This window comes from Canis lupus, chromosome 2, assembly GCF_003254725.2.
Source record: "Canis lupus dingo isolate Sandy chromosome 2, ASM325472v2, whole genome shotgun sequence".
Classification (NCBI taxonomy): domain Eukaryota; kingdom Metazoa; phylum Chordata; class Mammalia; order Carnivora; family Canidae; genus Canis; species Canis lupus.
Genome location: NC_064244.1, coordinates 60,455,850 through 60,476,573, shown reverse-complemented (window position 1 = coordinate 60,476,573; position 20,724 = coordinate 60,455,850). Strand labels below are relative to the sequence as shown.

The window sequence follows — 20,724 nt, the reverse complement described above, 5'->3', positions numbered from 1 at the left end:
AATAATTCTCTTAGTTCTCTTGAAATTGCTTGCCATTTTCCAAGCTCAGACATTTCCTCGGGATAGCTAAAATATCTTAACCCATGTCCTCAGCCCAGAACAAGCAAGTAGTTTAGGTGTTGGAAATTTTACCAGTTTCCCTGGCACCTCAAATAATGATGCTGACCTAAGAAAATTGCTCCAAAGGGGATTTGATAGTGTCCTAATGGAAAGAACTGAGCTCCTCTGATCTTTACTAAGGTATTGCCAAGGATTTGAGAACAACCACGTCCAAGAACTCTGATGGGGAGGGAACAGTGTATCCAGTTTGTTAGTTTCCTTCTTCAGGAGGCTGCTTTCTGAAGCTGAGGCTGTTGAGGCCATGGTATGTGATAGCTCAGACTGCTACAGGGATGGCTTTGTGCCCCGATCGCCTCTCAGCCCTACAGTTTAAGAGTCCTATTGTTCTCTAAGAGCGTGGAGGATCAAGTCTCTTTTGAAACCTAGAATATTGTTCAGAAGGAATTTATATTTCGAATGAATGGTTTCTATGGTTGGGAGAAGTTAAGACTGATAAAGTATACAAGTATACATAAATACATAAAGGTTTATCCTTGTAACTGTCATCTGGAGGAGGGAACTGCAGAATTGCAGTCTGTAAGAGCAGCATGATTCCTTTGTTCTCTTAGAACAAATCCCAGAGAATCCCAGAACTTCATCTAATAAATAATAACAACAATTCCAGGAGCTCTCATTTATTGAGCACTTACTATGTACTGGGCATTGGTAGAAGCATTTTATATATGTTAATCCATTTTATTTTTATACCAACCCTGTCAATGAAGTAGTGCTGTTCTCTTCATTTTATAGGTGAGGACACTGAGGCACAGAGGGATGATGAACTTTTCCATGGTTATATAGCTGTTAGCGGAGGTGGGATTCGAACTCAGATATTCTGGCTTTGGAGTCTTAACAGCTAAGGCTAACTGCCTTTGAGCAGATATTTCCTATTCTTGCAGTATAGCTCCCTCTGGGATTTGGGTTTTTAAAATGTCCACCTCTGGAAAGGTGGAGGGAATGTTCTACTTGCTCTTCCTAGCAGGTCCTGTATCCTCTCCTCTTCTGCCCACCACCTTGCTTCTCTCCTCCCACAACATCTGCCATGGCTTTTTACACATGCTATCAGGTGATTGGAATGCATTAGATGCTTATTATATGAAATGGAACCTCTCTCTAGGTCTCCGGCTATGTGTGTGATGTTGAGTCAGATGGTTTACAAAGCATGTGCCTTGAAACTTTTTGGTGGATGCATTTCTTCCAGGTGACAAGTGATATGTTTACTTCTCTGGCCTGCCTGTAATCTTGCCAAAAGTATGGCAAGGGTGGACTTGAAGAGAGCCATTTGGGTTAATATTACAGTCGAGGTTAGGAAGTGCTTGAAGGGGATAAAGAGAATGGAAATTTCAGACAACCGTACTGTTTTCTGAGGCCCTGAACATGATTTGCCAAGCAACTGCTAAAGGAAGTTCAGTTGGCTCTTCTTAGGGAGGCTCCAAAGGGGTGATTCAAATGCCCTTTTTGCCTTGAAAGGACAGGTGAATTAAAGTATGCTCTTTTGATTATAACTTTGCCATCCATGAGATCTGGAAGGGACTTTTGAAATCACCTAGTTCAAGCATCTCATTTTACAGATGAAGACACTCAGGCGGGGAGAATGGCAGTGACTTGTCCAAGGTCACACAGTTCCCTAGTGACAAGGAAGTGTTGTTACATGCCACAGGAGTTCACATGAAATGCGTTGGGAGTTCAGAACAGAAGAGATTACTTCCTGATGAAATTAAATTCAGGTGAAGCTTAAGATCCTTCAGGACTTTGCTTTCAATACCTTTTCCCAGTGAAATCTTTATGTAGATTTATAATGAGTCAGTCATCCGTCTTTAGTTTATTTCTGTGAGTAGAGGTCATTGAGAAGTAATTTGTATAGGATACGTGTAATTATATACTAAATTCATTGGCTTCACAAGCCGTGCTAGTTAATAGATATCCCCAGTAAGAAGATTGAGATGGTACAATATTTAATCAGGAATGGCTTCAGGGAATTGTGTGTAAATAGGCAGAGTATTTGATTTTCCCATGCTAGCTTTGCTGGCAATTGCTTGTTACTCCTGGTTATTAAAAATGGAAAAACGAAAAAAACCCAAACATATATACATACACAGGCACAAATTTTAGCAGAGAAGGCATTAACAACTCATTGTTTAATACAGTCCTACACCTTGTTCTCTGACTGGAATACCTTCAAAAGGGTCAAGTAAATAATTATTGGTTACTGTTTTATGTTCATTTGGAAGGATACATTTTTTGCAGCATTTTCTTTATAGGAAAAATAATTCTTTTTTTTTTTTTTGGAAAAACAATTCTTAAGAATTTTAAATAGTGCCAAGTATTGCAGATTCTTGATATTATTTTCCAGATTTCCCAAGAAGAGCAAAGGAAGAAAAGGAATCCATAGTTCCTGCTGAGTATGTGATAGGCTAGAAAGTAGAGACTTTATAATAATTTTCTTGGAATTCTAGGATTCCCATTCATGTCTTTGACTCAGGAAAAGTTGAAATCACTTATGGATGGAAATTCGTTACCATAATTCTTGAATCTTTACTTTGAAACAAGTTTCGTATTACTGAGCTCATCTTTGAGAGCATGACAGGCTAGATTGTAACTGCAGCTATGGGTTTTGAAGCATTCATAATTTTGAAAAATACTGTGATATTTAATGTTTTCCTTAGCCTCCCACATCCCTGTCTGAGATCTCAAAGCTCATTTGACTGTGTTTCATTGTAAAAAACTACTCATGCCATGTGCTATTAGTAATTTTTTTTAAAGATTTATTTATGGGATCCCTGGGTGGCGCAGCGGTTTGGCGCCTGCCTTTGGCCCAGGGCGCGATCCTGGAGACCCGGGATCGAATCCCACGTCAGGCTCCCGGTGCATGGAGTCTGCTTCCCCCTCTACCTATGTCTCTGCCTCTCTCTCTCTCTGTGACTATCATAAATAAATAAAAATTAAAAAAAAAAAAAGATTTATTTATTTCAGAGAGAAAGAGTGAGAGGGTGCATGTGTGCATACATGGGGGGACGGGCAGAGGGAGAGCAAGAGAGAGAATCTCAAGCAGTCTCCCCGCTGAGCATGGAGCCCAATGTGTGGCGCAATCGCACAACCCTGAGATCATGACCTGAGCTGAAATAAAGAGTTGTAAGATGTCCAACCGACTAGGCCAACTAGGCGCCCCTGCTAGTTATTTGTGAAGTCACTTACACTGTTCAGTAAAACTTTTTGGTTGGTCTAAGTCACATTTTATTTAATCCCTATGTAATTATATGTGCATTGAACAGTGCAGCTACTGTCTGCCAAACATTCTTCTAGATGCTGGGCTTAGAACCATGAACAAAAATCCCTGCCCTCACAGAGCTTATGTTTTAGCAAGGAGAGACAGGAAACAAACAAGAAGGTTGTTAACAAGTAGGAGGCACAGGTATACGGTTTTATTTATTTATTTATTTATTTATTATTTATTTATTTATTTATTTAATTTAATAAAGATTTTATTTATTCATGAGAGACACACGTGGAGAGAGAGAGAGAGGCAGAGACACAGGCAGAGGGAGAAGCAGGCTCCATACAGGAAGCCTGATGCGGGACTCGATCCTGGGACTGTGGGATCATGCCCTGAGCCAAAGGCTGAGCCACCCAGACGTCCCAGATGTACAGTTTTTTTTTAAAAGATTTTATTTATTTATTCATAGACACACACACACACACACAGAGGCAGACACAGACAGAGGGAGAAGTGGGCTCCCACTTCCCACGTGGGTCTCGATCCTGGGTCTCCAGGATCATGCCCCGGGATGCAGGCGGCGCTAAACCGCTGCGCCACCCGAGCTTCCCAAGATGTACAGTTTTAAATAGGAAAGTAGGGGCAGCCCCGGTGGCTTAGCGGTTTAGCGCCACCTTCAGCCCAGGTCATGATCCAGGAGACCCGGGATCGAGTTCCACATCGGGCTCCCTCCATGGAGCCCGCTTCTCCCTCTGCCTGTGTCTCTGCCTCTCTCTCTCTCTCTCTCTCTCTCTCTCTCTCTGTGTCTCTATGAATAAATAAATCTTTTAAAGTAAATAAATAAATAGGAAAGTAGGCTTCCTTTAGAAGATCACATTTGAGCTAAGATTATAAAGAGAATGAGCGGGACCAGCCTGGTGGGTAGAGGGAATATCGAAGGCCCAGAGATGGAATGTGATGTTGAGATATCTCAGAAACAGCAAGTATGGATGGAATTGAGTGAGAGAAGAGGGGGAGTAACAGCAGTGAAGACAGAAAGGAAAGCAGTGAATGCAGAGTGGATAGAAGATATTAAAGAAGTAATACTGTAATACAAGGTACTGGGTCGTCCATGGCATAGCATAAGGTAGGAGCCATTGTGGTTTTGAGTAGAAGGAGGGAGGCTGCACTGGAAGCAGGAGAAAGGGGCTATTGTAGTAATCCAGATTAGAGAAGGTGGGCCAGATTAGAAGAAGGAGAGGCGATAAAATCGTTTTTATGGTGTTACCCATCTTTACCAGTGAAGAGTGACAGTGTTCAGTGCTGATGAGAAAAGAAAATCCACAGTACCGTCTCCTGGTTGTCAAGGGAAGGCCAGCCAATATGAATGGCTGATTCCCCCCTCCCTCAATAGTTTTATTGCAGTATAATTTACATACAATAAACTGCACATATTTAAAATTTACGGTTGCATAAGTTTTAACACCCTTGTGAAACCAGGACCACAGTCAAGATAGTGAACATACCCATTATCCCCCCTCGTGCCCCTTGGTTGATCCCTGATGATTAACAATGTTGAGTTTTGTTTCACTGTTACTTGGCCATTTGTGTATCTTCTTTGGAGAACTGTCTCTTCAAGTTTTGCTTAAGATAGATTTATTTATTTATTTATTTATTTATTTATTATTTATTTATTTATTTTAGGGAGAGAGGCCAAAGGGAAAGAGAGTTCTAAGCAGACTGCAGTGAGCATGGAGCCCAACATGGGGCTTGATCCCACGGCCCTGAGATCACAACTTGAGCTGAAACCAAGAATCAGACATTTAACTGACTATACCACCCAGGTGTCCTTTCCTCTTCAACTTTTTTGTCCATTTTTTAATCGGGTTGTTTTTTAGTTGTTGAGTTTTAGGAGCTCTTTATATGTTGTGATTACTAATCTCTTAACAGATATATGATTTGCAAATATCATCCCCAAGAATGGCTGAATTTTTAATGATGTATTCATGTGATGAGTAGGAGATGACAGATTTTGGAGTGGAACAAGCTTTATTGTCTAGGACCTTAATTGGGCAATTTAATTTTGTATTACTGAATGACATAATCTATATTAGCACCCTAGAAATGCTTCTTTCCAGTGTATTTTTTTCCCCAAGCAATAACCACTGCCCTGCCTTCTGAGGCCTTACATTAATTTTGTGCATGTTTAAGTTATGAATTAGAATTGTAAGCCCCTTGAAGATGTGGTTTGTATCCTTCTTTGTAGGTATATATAATGGGAGAAAAGTAAGTATTTGTTGCCTAAAGTCAGTATTTTTAGTTTCGAGTAGTATATGCCTTTCATCTACATTCTGGCCGCTGTCCAATAACTCTGATTTCTGCAACTACCATCTCTGTTTAGAATTAGGATTCTTTTGATGGCAAATAGCAGATACATGGCCTAAACAGACTTAATTTAAAAAGATAAGGCATTGTCTCACTTAATACAAAGCCCAGCAGTGTGTTACTGGCTTCAAGTGGACCTTATTTCAACAGTTAATAGTGTGGTCAATTTCCAGTCCCTTTCCCTTCATCCTTTGGCTCCTCTTAACTGTTGCTTTCCTCCGTTGGGCAAGCAGACTTCTCCTGGCCCCCAAATGCCTGCCCCCAGCTATTGTGGCCACTCCCTTTCTTGTTTAAGAGCTTTGAGAAGGACAAACACTGGGTATTAGGTATTTTGAACTCTGGGTAAGCTTTTCCTGAAGCTAGATGAACAAACAATTATCTTTTCTGATTAATCCTGTTTGGTTCTGATCTTCTATGTTATTTACAATGTGAAAGGTTTCTCGTAAATCTCTATGACTCTGTCCTTTTCTTGATGTTGCTCAAGGAGTTAAAAGCTCTATTGTTAGAAAGTCTGGTTTGGAGAATGTATTGTTTGAGAAATATCTTTGCTTCCACTTCTTATTTCATATTTTACTTCATAATGTAACGGTTTTGAAACTTTAGCCAAGAGCCCCCAGAACAGTTTCTTTTTTTTAATTTTTTAAAAAGATTTCACTTATTTATTCATGAGAGATACAGGCAGAGGGAGAAGCAGGCTCCATGCAGGGAGCCCAACGTGGGACTCAGTCCCAGGACTCCGGGATCACACTCTGGGCCAAAGGCAGACACTTAACCACTAAGCCACCCAGGTGTCCCCACAGAACAGTTTTTATCTTCTTTTCTCACTTTTGCTTTTTCCCCCCAAGTCCATGAAACATAATGTAATGAGATTCTCCTATGTATGTGAATATTTGTATCTTAAATTTTTTTTTCCAAATGCTTAATCAGAAAGCTGACAGAGCCAGACATCATGTTGAAAGGCTTTAGACTTCTTGAGAAAGAGTTTGCCACATTTCTCCTGAAAACCCAGAAAACTTCTGATTAATTTTATAATCTTTCGGTGTCAAGGGACTATGTTTGTCCTGAATTCCTTGTTTTGAGGCATCTGAGAGCAGCTTCCAGCTTCTTCTAATAGACTCTGAGCTGGAACTGATTAGGCCCCTCCCCCCCCCAACTTCAAATGTCTCTGAAATAATTTCTTCAGACTATTCAATCCTCAGTGGCTGGGAAGGAGTTTGCTTTAAGTCAATCTGGTGCAGGCCTGACTACTTGTTCTTCACAACCAAACAAGGATAGTGTTACTAAGTTGTAGAAATCATCCAGGGCAGTTTCTCCTTGGCTAACCCTTCTTTTCTTAAGTACATGTCTGTCTGTCTGTCTTTCTTTCTTTCTTTCATTCATTCATTCATTTTTTTATTGGTGTTCAATTTACCAACATACAGAATAACCCCCAGTGCCCGTCACCTATTCACTCCCACCCCCTGCCCTCCTCCCCTTCTACCACCCCTAGTTCGTTTCCCAGAGTTAGCAGTCTTTACGTTCTGTCTCCCTTTCTGATATTTCCCACACATTTCTTCTCCCTTCCCTTATATTCCCTTTCACTATTATTTATATTCCCCAAATGAATGAGAACATATAATGTTTGTCCTTCTCCGACTGACTTACTTCACTCAGCAGTACATGCCTTTCAAGTGTTTCCCAAATGTTCTCTGGCTTATGCCATTGCTTTGGAAACCTGTCCAGAAAAATTATACAAAGTCTGTACACAGAAGTGTCTACTTTCCAAAGGAATACTCTGAAAAACAGATCTAACCTATGAAAAAGTCTTTAGCATCTATTACTGCCCTCAGTCTAAGTTCCTTATCACGGTTCTCAAAACCCTCTGTGTCCTAGCCTCTGCCTCCCTCTCCAGCCTCTTTTCTTGCAAATGTATGTCATTTATGTGATACACTTGCAACTCAGAATTAATTATGTTCTTGTACACCCAACATGCCATCTCCCCCCTCCCCAGAAGATGTCTTCCAAACCTCATACCGTACCCTCTTAACCCTCTGACTTCCTCCCTTTGTTCAAAACGGGTTCTCCATCCCAGACACTGGAATATCACAGATCAGCCAGCACGGGACAGAGAAAGCATCATGAGGTTTTGTATACCAGCTAGCTGGCTGCAATTTCTGGGTTTCTCCTGCCTCAAGATCTGGGACATGGATAGGAAGGGACCTAGAACTAGAAGGACTTAGGTCCTTCTGGGTGTGGAGTTAAAAAAAAACAGAGAATATAATTGCCCAGGCTAGAGTCTTAGAAATCTTAGCACTTGGCCAAAGGAATAGGGAATAGGAATTGGGCTATTTTTTAAAGATTTTATTTATTTATTCATGATAGACACAGAGAAAAAGAGAGAGAGAGAGGCAGAGACACAGGCAGAGGGAGTAGCAGGCTGCATGCAGGGAGCCCGATATGGGACTTGATCCCAGGTCTCCAGGATCACGCCCTGGGCCAAAGGCAAGCGCTTAAACTGCTAAGCCATCCAGATTGCCCGAATTGGGCTATTTTTAACGTGTGGTGATAATGAACATAAATTTACATATCAGAGAAATGATATGTGACATAGAGTATTAATGGTCTATGTTATTAAATGTGGTACAAAATTTCAAGCAGTATATTTTATTTGATTAGAACTGTCTTGTCTTCCTTCATGCTCAGTCTTCTGTCTTTGGTTCCTATGTGACAGTGGTTCCATACAGCTTTAGAAATACAAACAAAATATTGGATGGCATTTATCTTTTACCAAATGGGAATTAATTGCTCTTCAAAAACTAGTGTAAAAAAATCAAATTGGTTAATTTGATGGGGGGAGTTGGTATTTTAAACTTGACGTTTAAATTTAGCATTCTTTTCTATTTTGTCACATCTTTTACTTCTTGAACAGTTTGGTTAGTGGGAGCTAGGAAAGCATCAAATGCACTGAGACACAATCCTTTCAGTGTTACTGAGGTTTAAAGGCAAGTAGGAGCCTTTGCCTCTGCTTGTTTGCAGAATAACATGAAGCAAGAGTAATCAGCTGCAGTTGCTATAGATAATTACAAGTTGATTTTATTGAGAAAGTGAGCAACACTATACTTATGCATTAAAAAATTTATCAGATGCACAGCTTCCCTCCCTCTTCCATACCCAGCCCAAGGGGGGAAACAAACCTTCAAGAAAACTTATTTTAATGAGCATGTTTCAAAGGTGCTAGATTTATGGGAGACATCAGGAAACATTGATTGCTATTACTGTCTCTGTTTGCCATTCAAGACTTTATTGGTGCCATATTGGGACAAGGGGGGAGAGTAGATAGAGGGGAAAGTTGTCAACCAGCCCATTAGCCAGTGAAGATCACCACTTAGCAGAATAGCCATACTCACTGGCTTGAAACCACAACAGCATCATTGTCATTGTAATTTAAAAATCATTTCTTTTTAAAGTTCAGTCATAGTTAATTTCACCAGAGACAGACACATGAAAAACCTTCTTAAAATATTTCTATTCTTTTCCCTGGTGCTCCTTGCTATATCCGTTATCATTAGGGCTCTCTGGAATGAAGCCACCAAAAGCCCTAGGGTATCACAGATATAAACATACGATTTCTCATAGCAGTATTCTTTTGCTAAATTGATCTGCTTATCAAATAATTTAGCATTAATTACTTTATTATGTTGTATGCTAACACTAGTTGCATGACATCATTCTTATTTTATTCAGCCTGGCTTCCTCCCTAATACGTGCAGTAGACATCTCTATCAAATCACAAATATTAAGACTTAGAGCAGGGTTGTTAAATGTTTTCTGAATAAGGGGCTGGCCAGATGATGAATATTTTTGGCTTTGTGGGCCTTACGGCCTATGTCTTAGCTACTCAGCCTTGGACAGTGCATAAATGAATGGGCGTGACTGGCTTCCAGTTATTTTATGTAAGTAGGTGATTGGTATGGTTTGCCTATGGGCGCAAACAAAGTTTGTAGATTTAAAAGCCTATAGGGGCTAGGCAGGTACTGCCGATGAGGGAAATGGCTGACGGAGACAGTCACCAGCAGAAAGCACATGCCTTGTCTAAAAGGGGCAGCTGCTTTTAGCTTGGGACTGGCTCAGGGATACCGGATCCTGTAATTCAAGAATAGCTGGACGTTTGTATCTTTATGCAAAAACACTTGTCTCAGTTGGCAGCTAACTTAGTTTTGTTAAGAAAATGTCGTGCAGGTCAAGTTGTACACCTTTTGCAGGTTCTTTTTTGGTCTATAAGATCAAGTTTTACAAATTCCAGAATTTCAGCCATAGCTATGTATTATGTATAAGTAAGACATGCCTAGAGAATGTCATCAGGTGTGGATAGCAAAATCTGCTATATTTGTTCTGTTGCTACTAACTCCTCCTTCTAGTGCCAGTGACAAACATTATTAATTATACCACTCTTTCCTGCTGAGCTTGGAGAAAAATTCAGAATAATTCCATACCTGGGCTCACAAAAGCCATAACCAATGAATAAGTTGTGTCCTCTGATATGTAAGGTATTTGTCATTCATGTTCTAGAGGGTTTTCTTTTAAATGTCTTTGGTGGGATTAACCTAGAAAAATGGCTTTAGACTTTTTACTGTAGGACTTTATTCTTAAAGAAAACTTCCAAAAAAAAAAAAAAGAAAGAAAAAAAAAAGAAAACTTGCTAAAAGTTGCTCCCAACTAAAGAATGCTTGAGAAATCATGTATCAGAAATAACGAATAGGAAAAAGAAAAAGGTAAGATTCTGTTCATATGGCAATGTCAGATTTTAAAGACCTATTTATTTATTATTTTAGAGAGAGGGAGAGGGAGCAGGGGGAGGGGGTAGGAACAGAGGGAGAGGGACTGAGAAACTCAGGTAGACTCTGCACTCAGAGTGCAGAGCCTATAATAGCCCATAAGGCTCAGAGTGAAGCCTTATGCAGGGCTCAATCCCATGACCCTGAGATCATGACTTGAGCTGAAACTGAGATTTGACACTCACCTGTCACCCAGGTGCCCTGTTGCAATATCAGATTTTAGATTCAAACTTAAGGAATTGAAGAATATCCAAAGTTGGGTATGTGCTTAAAGGTCGCTTAGTAGCATTCCTTCACTGAACTTGGATTTCTGGTCTGTTTTTTTGCACCATAACTGTGCAGAGTAATGTGAATTATAGTTATAAAGGGGGCTTCCTCCCTACCCCTTTCCCCCTGTTACTACCTTTAACACTTATGCACAGCTACTGACCGTAGAGTAATATGTTCAGAATTTAGGAATTCTGTATATGGAGGTATACCATCTGGGATGCATATACTGTTGGATTGTTTGTAACACGAACACAATACAGTCTAGGTTAAACGTGTTTCATTGCCTGTTGTGATCATAGGAAACTTTGCATTTTTTGTCTTCCTTCATCATTTCTTCCTTCACCGTCAATGAATCTAGACCATACTTGTCTTTCAAGTCTGGCTTTCTCCAAGATTTCTGCTCTACCTAACCTGTCCCTTCTCTAAACTTCTTTACTGTTAAGAACTATACTAAATTAGCAATGTAGTGCTTTATTATGTTATTTGATTTAATTTACAGGATTTTTTCCCCCCTTCAATTAGCATTATCTTGTCCTTCCATCTAATCCAGGAAGGGCTGTGAATGGTGTGAACTGAAAGAGCATTTTGTTTTTTAAGTAAGCAGTTGAGTACCACTTTACCACGGTTCACTGATTGCCTTCTGTGTGTGAGTTAGTAGAGCCCTAAATGTGGATGAAACAGAAAAATGGACCCCTCCCCTTGAAGACTGGAGTCTGGCATCTAATGGAATTTAAACTGTCCTTTTTCTAGAAATCAGTGATGAACATTCATAACTTCACTAGAAAGAAAGCTCCACTGGGGCAAAGCTCTGCAGTGATTCATTGATAGAGCCCAGGTGCCCAAGTCAGTGCCTCAGATATAGTAAGTGCTTAATAAATATTTCATAAATGAGCTTTTCTAAGTTTTTATAAGTTTTATAAGTCCCTGCAGGACTGTTCATTTAGACAGGTCATATTATATGCCTTTCATTTCATTTAGGTGTCTCTCCCAACCTGTACCTGGTATTCTTCTTCTTCTTCTTCTTCTTCTTCTTCTTCTTTCTTCTTTCTTCTTTCTTTTCTTTTCTTCTTTCTTCTTCTTCTCCTCCTCCTCCTACTCCTCCTCGAAAAATCAGTCTTGGGTATCCTTCTAGAATAGAATATCCTTCTAGAAATAGTACACACACACATATATCTTTGTATGTATATACATACATACACACACATACATGTATGTGTTATTATTTTTTACACAAATTACATCCTGTTGGTTGCTTTCTCTTAAAAAATGTATCAGTTCTGTATCAGTGCATAGTCCTCTTACTTTTAGTGGTTACACAGTATTTTATTGCCTGTACATTTCATAATTTATTTAACCATAAAATTATTGTTGGATATTTGGGTTCTTTCTTTCTGCCTGCCTTCCTTCTTCCCTCTCACCCTCCCTCCCTTCCTCCTTCCCTCCTTCCTTTCCTCCCTCCTTCCTTCCTCCTTTCCTTCCTCCCTCCCTCCTTCCCTCCTTCCCTTCCTCTCTTCTCTTCCCCCTTCCCTTCCCTTCCCTTCCCTTCCCTTCCCTTCCCTTCCCTTCCCTTCCCTTCCCTTCCCTTCCCTTCCTCCCTCCTTTCCTTCCTCCCTCCCTCCTTCCCTCCTTCCCTTCCTCTCTTCTCTTCCCCCTTCCCTTCCCTTCCCTTCCCTTCCTTCCCTTCCCTTCCCTTCCCTTCCCTTCCCTTCCCTTCCCTTCCCTCCCTTCCCTTCCCTCTTTCTTCTTCCCTCTTTCTTCTTTCTTTTCGTCTTCCTTCGTCTTTAAGAGTGAGAACATGAGTATGCACGTGCATGGCACACAAGTGGGGATAGAGGCATAGAGGGAGAAAGGAGGGAGAGAAGGAGAATCCTAAGTAGGCTCAGTGCTTGACTGACTTGGGGCTCAGTCCCAGGACGCTGAAGCTCATGACCTGAGCCGAAACTGAGAGTGGATCCTCAACTGACTGAACCACCTAGGTGCCCCTATTTAGGTTATTTTTGATCTTTTGCTCTTATAAACATCTTTGCTCAAAAGTCATTTTGCAACCTGTGCAAATAGGGTATTCCTAAACGTGGAATTGTAGAATTCCTTTAAGTTGAAAGTGTTTATGCATTTGTAATTTTGATAAGTATTGCTAAATTGTCCTTTATAGAGAGTGTGAATATGCCATTTTGCTACACTCATACACTCTATTTTATCAAACTGTTTGATCTGTTCTGACAAGTTAAAAATATTTGTTGTGGCTTTAATTTGCATTTCTCTTATGAATAAGTTTGAACATCTTTTAAATGTTTACATGCTTATCCTATTTCCTTTTATGTGTTCTGTCTTCATAACTTTTGCCCATTTTTCTGTTTGAGTATTGATCTTTATCTTCCTGATGTGCAGTAGCTCTTTATATATTAAAAACTATTTCCCAGAATGCCTGGGTGGCTCAGTGGTTCAGTGTCTGCCTTCGGCTCAGGGCGTGATTGTGGTATCTGGGATCGAGTCCCACATCAGGCTCCTTGTGGGGAGCCTGCTTCTCCCTCTGCCTATATCTCTGCCTCTCTCTCTGTGTGTCTTTCATGAATAAATAAATAAAATCTTTAAAAAACAAAACAACTATTTCCCTGGCTATGCCTGCTTGTTATATTTCCATGTGATTTATAGAATCAGCTTGTCTAGTTACCAACCCCACTTAATTAAAAATCAATCCTGTTGGTATTTTTATTGTGTTTGTATCAAATTTATAGACAAATTTAGGGAGAACTGACATTCCCATGGCATTCAAGTTTATGTCTCTAGAACATAATAGGCCTTTACATTTGTTTAAACTTTCTTTTGTGGCTTTCAATAATATTTAAAAAATGTTTTTCTTTTTCTTTTAATTATTATTTTTTAATTTAATTTATTTATCCATGACTGACACAGAGAAATGCAGAGAGAGAGGCAAAGACACAAGCAGAGGGAGGAGCAGGCTCCAGGCAGGGAGCCCGATGCGGGACTTGATTCTGGGTCCCAAAGACCATGCCCTGGGCTGAAGGTGTTACTAAACCGCTGAGCCATCCGGGTTGCCCCAATTTTTTTCTTATAGATAATAAATGTTTAGGAATTTTTTTAGAAGATTTTATTGATTTATTCATGAGAGACACACAGAGAGAGACAGAGACCTAGGCAGAGGGAGAAGCAGGCTCCATGCAAGGAGCCCTATGTGAACTCGATCCTGGAACTCGGGGATCATGCCCTGAGCCAAAGGCAGACACATAACTGCTGAGCCACCCAGGCCTCCCCATGTTTAGGAATCTTGCTGGATGTTTTAATATGCACACATTTGTAGTTAACATTTTCTTAAATTTGACTATTGTTTGGGATATATTTTTCCTGGTTGATTTGCAGATAAAAGTAGTATTTGCAAAAAAGCACCTTTTCTTTTATCTAATTATTGCTCATTTATTATGCAACTCCAGAGAACACACTTGGATTGGTCATTCCTACCAAATAGTGATGAGTCATTGTGATGATAAAGGACATTATTTTCTAATTCTTAACTTTGGGAGTATTTTTAATGTTTCCCTATTAAAATATGATGGTAGCCTTGTGATTGAGAGAGATCTGTATTTTATTATGTTAAGGAACCTGTCCACTTATTATTTTATTGATGTTTTGGCTATGGAAGGATGTGTTTATTTATTTATTTATTTATTTTGGAAGGATGTGTTTAGTGAATATTTTGTGTATCTCTGGTGACTCTGTTTTCATCTGTGAATATGATGAATTTTAAGCTTTTGCATATTGAACTGTCCTTGTATTCTTATGATAATTTCTACTTGGTCATGGAATGTTATTCTTTTAATATGCTGTTAGATTTGGATTCTGTTTCTCTATGTTTAAGAATTTTGCATTGATTCTCAGATGTGAGATTGTGTGTATGTGTGTGTGTTTTCTTTTTGCTTTTTAATATATATTATTCTATCTTCATAAAAAGAATTTGGGAACTTCTTTTTCTGTGCTCTTAAACAATTTAAGTATATGGAAATAACCCACTCCTTAATTGTTTGGTAGAATTCTTCTTTGGAACTCTTTGACACCTGTGTTTTCCTAAGAGATAGTTCTTTGTAGCTTTCTGTCTATCTTTTCTGCTTTCATTAGCTTTTCTACCCTCTGGGAGTGATTTTGATGTTATTGTCTTCCTAAAAAACTGTTCATTTAATCTAGATTACCTAATTTATTTGCATGGAATTGAATAAATCATCTTTTATTTTCCTTGGTACCGGTGGTTATTTCCCCATCATTTAAAGATTTTTTTGATTAAAGAATAAAGTACATGTTAAAAATATTTGAAACAATGTGTCTTTTAAAAATATATGATGTAAAAGGATCTAGCTCACTTCCTATATATTTTTTATTAAAACTTAATTATTCCTGAGCTAAAGATTATAAAGCCCAGAACTTGAGATGAGACATTTCCTTTCTGATCTGGCTCTTCTCTTTTTGACAGGTCCAGAAGAGGAAAGTGAGGATGACCCTCAGCTCGAAGGCAGAGACCCTGATACTTGGCATGTTGGTTTTAAGATCTCATGGGACATAGAGACTCCCGGCTTGGCAATACCCCTTCACCAAGGAGACTGCTACTTCATGCTTGGTAATTAGGAGGGGCAAGCTATACCAATGCTATACTATCTAAGTTTAGATTACTAGCTACATATTGGAATGTGTCTATTTTTTTTTTTTAAGATTTATTCATTTATTTGAGAGAAAGCATGTGAGTGAGTTGGGGAGGGGCAGAAGAAGACTCTTCAGGCTGACTCCCTGCCAAGCTGGGAGCCCAGTGCAGGGCTCCCATAAGATCATGACCTGAACTGAAAGCAAGAGTCAGATGCCCAACCAGCTCAGTCACCCAGGCGTCCTTAGAATGTCTTTTCAAATAAACTTTTTAGGTATTTTATAGCAATAATGAATCTTCTACATGGTGGAACTAGTTTTTTTTGTTTTTATTCCCTTATTTTTCAGGTATTGCTCGTTTGTGAAAGTTACTTTTTTTCTCCCCCATTCTAATTGTTTATAGAGTTCCTAAATGTACTAAAATTTTCAGGACTTTTCATCAGTTACTCAGCTGTCCAAATGAGCTTATCAGTTTGAAATAGTAAGATGATTTCCCTGTCTGTACAAGGTCTTAGTGAAACTTTTTTTCTAGTTTTGAAGTTAGTTTCTTCTCAGGACCAGCTGACCTGACGACAAGGCCTTTCTCTCCACTTGTCATTGGGTTCTTTGGGGAGAGTATTTCAGCTGTGCTTAGGCTAACCGAAGAAGCTGTGGCATTTGTGCAGCTTTTGCTTTTGGCTTTTTGATCTAAGCATTTTGTTTTGTTTTTGGACTTTATGCTTGTTTTCCAGTGCACAGTATATAGATAGTATCCTTTTCTACTTACAAAGCCTCCCTAGGTTTATTCTGTCATTGGCTTTAGCTCCTCACTATCCAGAGTTTATCTTACTCTTACCTGCCTGGGGGAATCTACTCACGTATTAGCTTTAGAATTGGAGAGCCCCAAGGCTCAAAGCTGGTATTTATGATAAGAATTATTTCTCAATGAATTGAGTATTTGTAGAGGGCCCACTACGTTCTCCATGTTGCTAGAGGTTCTGGAGGAGATATTGAAGATGGATAAAACCTGGTCTTTGCCTTCTAGAAATTCAGAGTTTGGATTAGTTCTTTAGGTTATTATCTCATCAAGCATTTTCCAAATTTCAGTCATTTACACGTCAGCTTCGAGTTTCTAGCCAGATCCCCATGCTGCCTGTATTATTACTTATGTAATGTTTTTCTCTAAAATAAATTCACTTTCTTTCACTGAAATGGATTTGCTTTACTTAAAAAAAAATTTTTTTTTAGGATTTTATTTATTTATTTGACAGAGCAAGCATGTACAAGCAGGGGGAGTGGCAGGCAGAGGGAGAGGGAGAAGCAGGCTCCCCACAGAGCAGGGAGTCCAATATGGGACTTGATCCCAAGACTGTAGGGTCATGACCTGAGCCGAAGGCAGATGCTTCACCAACTGAGCCACCCAGTTACCCCTAGAAGGAGATTTTATGACACAGTCTTAAGCAGAAGACCAATATCACTTGGTTTATAATTAGAAGAGTTTTAATAATATATAGAGAGTAAAATAGCATTAAGTACCTGCTGTTTTTGTTTGCTGAAGATCCTGAGTCCTGTTCTGTCTTTGTGAAAAAGGGACATGTGTCCCTGTTAGAGAGGTAACTGTATAATGGTACCAATCTGAGACTTTCTCTTTGTCAGCAGCAAGATGAGAAGATCATTATGTAGGGAATTTCTTTCCCATGATGTGTACTTTAGTGGTGCTTACGGTTGTGTCCCTTTACCTCTTCACTTCTTCCTGTGGGGTGATTGCTACATTTGCTGAATACTAATCTATGTAAGCCCTACATCTCTTCTTTCCATTTGCAGGTTGCTCTACAGTTTACGAATCAGTTTCACATACATAGTCTCATTCACTTAGTAATCAAGCTTGTTGTGGAGATGGTATGGAGATTGTTCTTTTCTTTTCTTTTCTTTTCTTTCTTTCTTTCTTTCTTTCTTTCTTTTTTAGATTTTATTTATTTATTTATTTTTTATTTTTATTTTTTTATTTATTTATGATAGTAACACACAGAGAGAGAGAGAGAGGCAGAGACACAGGCAGAGGGAGAAGCAGGCTCCATGCACTGGGAGCCCGATGTGGGATTCGATCCCGGGTCTCCAGGATCGCGCCCTGGGCCAAAGGCAGGCGCCAAACCGCTGCGCCACCCAGGGATCCCAAGATTTTATTTATTTATTCATGAGAGACACAGAGAGAAAGAGGCAGAGACACACACAGGCAGAGGGGAAAAAGCAGGCTCCATGCGGGGAGCCCGATGCGGGACTCTATCCGGGGTCTCCAGGATCAGGCCCTGGGCTGAAGGCAGCGCTAAACCACTGAGCTACCCGGGCTGCCCAGATTGTTCTTTTCTTTTTTTTTTTTTTTTTTTTTTTAGATTGTTCTTTTCTTAAGTGATTTGCCTAACGTAACTGGGTTGATACAGGGGATTAGGATGGTTTGCAGATGTCACATATAGTGCTTTTCCTGCTCTAGAAGGGACCATTTGATTCCAATACACACAAAGGGACTTGATTCCAATACACTGAAATCTCTGTGTGGGAAGATTTTTAGGCTGAAGGTCATCTCTTCCTGAGACCCTCTCCTGCTTGCCTTGGGAACTAAGTATCTATTTTGAAGTCCCTGCCCCATTGATAAGCATCATTTGTAGGTTATAGATTATTACTCATCTTTTAATGTAGCATTTGGATATGGATATTTACCTTGAGTATAAATGAGTTTTAATTTCAGCCAATAAACCATTTGCCTTTGGATACTTTGCTCAAGAGTTTCTATTAGCAGTTTTGTAACTTTGAAAGAGGTGATAATCATTTGGTGCCCTTCTAAATTGCTAGATTAATTTTCTGCATATAAAAGTAGTAAATATACATTTTAAAAGTTTAGCTACCTTCTGTTTATTTAAGAACATCTTGTGTTTTTTTCTGATTATGAGAGTAAATAAAATACATATTCCTTGTAGAGGAAACAAACACTGAAAGGTAAGAAATGAAAGAAGAGTATAAAAATCAGGTTCATACCTGTTTTGGTATATTCCTTTTCAGTCTTTTTTTTTTCCATTTTTTTTCAGTCTTTTTTTCAGTCTGCACGTATGTGTATCTGGAATAATAGTAGTATGTGAATAATTAGCACATTTACTGGCAACTAACAACAAGTCAGACATCCTTTTAATCATCTCCATAGCACTAAAAAGTAGATGATAGTTATATTGCCCAAAAATCAGTTTGGGTTAAAGTGATGTAGTGACATAACCATGGTTACACAGTTAGTAGGGTGCATGGGTTGGAACTTGTTCTTTTGTCCCATTTGGGCCTTGACACCCACATCAAGGGCCCTCTCTTCCTCCTATTGGACCCCCACTCTGGGCTCCTGGGCCCTCCTCTCCCTCCTTCACCGTGATGCCTCTGCTTCACCTAAAGGCTTTAGAACTAAATTGTTCAGGAAGGAAAGAGAAGATAATGGAGTATTCTGTACACTTCTTTCTTTTCCCTTTCTTTTTAAAGTTATGTTTCTCTTTCCTCAGAAATAGTAGATTAATAATGAAAATATTAATTACATTGCCTTTTGCCTTTTTTACCTATATGTTATAATGAATATACATTTTAAAACATACATTTGTTCCTTTAACTACTGTAGGTTATAAACAGAAGTAAGTGCTGTTATTTTATAGAAGCTGATAATCCAAGATATAATATCTATTCCTGATTTTCCAGCTCCTGCCTTCTTCAGATATAGGGGAAATAGTTGATACCTTACCGATCTGGGCCAGGCACAGCACAATGTAGCTAAAATGTGCTTTTAATATATTCATTTTTAATGTATTTTCTTATTATTCTTAAAGAAGATTATTATTTTCTTTATTATTCAGTTTCTGTAATGAACTTCCCACCATCTCCTCTTAAAAAAAAAAAAAAAAAAAAAAAAAAAAAGAAACAAAAATAAAAGGCACCATAGTCTGTTGCTACCTTTTCTCTTTACTTGTTAGAATCCAGATCCTATATGGAGCCCTGTGGAGGGACCTCGGCCCTGTGCTGATACCTGAAATCTGAACTTCATAGCACTTATGAAAAGGAAACAGTTTAGCTCAATTTATAATAATATATTGGTCTGCAGAGGAAGTGCAGACTGAACCCTGCTGTCTCAAGTAAATACTCCAGGGGTGTCTGATGGGGAACGTGTCGGGTGCCTGTAATAAATCCACTGCCTGTGGAAGTGAGTGAAGGCCCTGCTGGCAGTGCCTGAGGACACGCTTAACTGGGGTTGTCACGGTTTTACTTTTAAATTGGAATCTTTGCCCTAATCTCAGAGTTAGACATGACCAGATTTGCAAACAGATTTACAATTTTCACTAATTTTCCAACCAGGACTTCAAAACACACTTAAAGGAAAAAAATACACCCTGGTCCTTCTCAGAGTAGGATGATTTACTTTGCCACAGATGTTTTCCATAGACTGAATGTAACCAGGGAGTTAGGGACTTAAAAGTGGCTTGGAGACAAACTGTGGGTTTGTTTTTTTGTAGAACAGATTATACAGTTCAAGGGACATCAAATTATGTTCATTAACCAGGAGCCTAGTGTAGAGATGGGATGTTTCAGGACAAAGGTGAGCACTAGGCAAACATTTGAGGTAAACCTTTTTTTTTTTTTTTGAGGTAAACCTTTTTATCCCCTCCCCTTCATTTATTATTTTTTGTCACTGTTCATGACTGTTCTCTCTGGCCTATTTTTGTTTCCTTCAATCCAAATTAAGTCTCATTTTCAAAAAGTTATCACAAAGCTTCAAAAAGTTATCAAAGCTTTAGTTGCCAAGTAAAATTTCCATGGCAAAAAAAAAAAAAAAAAATAGCAATGTGAATTGAAATACACACTGTTTCTTTATTTGGCTTTGCTTTACTTCACCAACAGTTTTGGGCAGAATGATGAAAGGCCATTTCCTGTTAGGTGACCAGGTCCCAGACTCTCTGAGTTGTCTATTGGCTACATACTGTGCATGTTTCTCCCGAGTCTCTGCCTCCCCGGACAACTAGAGCTTCTTGATACTTGCTTCCTTGGGTTATTGGGAGGCCAGAGAAAAAAAGAGCTTTGCAAACTACGATTTGAATGTGGGGACCAACTGTGAAGATGGGGAGCTGGGCCATGGCATTACAGGAGAACCCAGGAGGCGAGTGGGTGACAGAAGAATGCTGAATGTTATGTTCTTACCCTGCCTCAGGCCCTGAGTTTTGCCAGCTTTGCCCATCACTGTTCCATACATATACTTCCATGACTACATAAAGGAAGAGCAAGAAAGGGCGACCTCACCAACTGCTTCTTGACGGGGAGAAGAGT

At 39.3% G+C, this 20,724-nt stretch overlaps 1 protein-coding gene across 9 annotated transcripts in view; it reads left to right on the top strand.

Annotated features, from left to right (window-relative positions):
- FTO (FTO alpha-ketoglutarate dependent dioxygenase) overlaps positions 1-20,724 on the top strand; it is a 427,826-nt gene that overhangs the window by 124,281 nt on the left and 282,821 nt on the right. For all 9 annotated transcript variants that reach the window (XM_035713646.2, XM_035713645.2, XM_025447102.3 and 6 more), the window contains exon 4: positions 15,242-15,385. In XM_035713646.2, the coding sequence (XP_035569539.1) occupies positions 15,242-15,385 (144 nt within the window). The remainder of the gene's footprint in view (positions 1-15,241; positions 15,386-20,724) is intronic.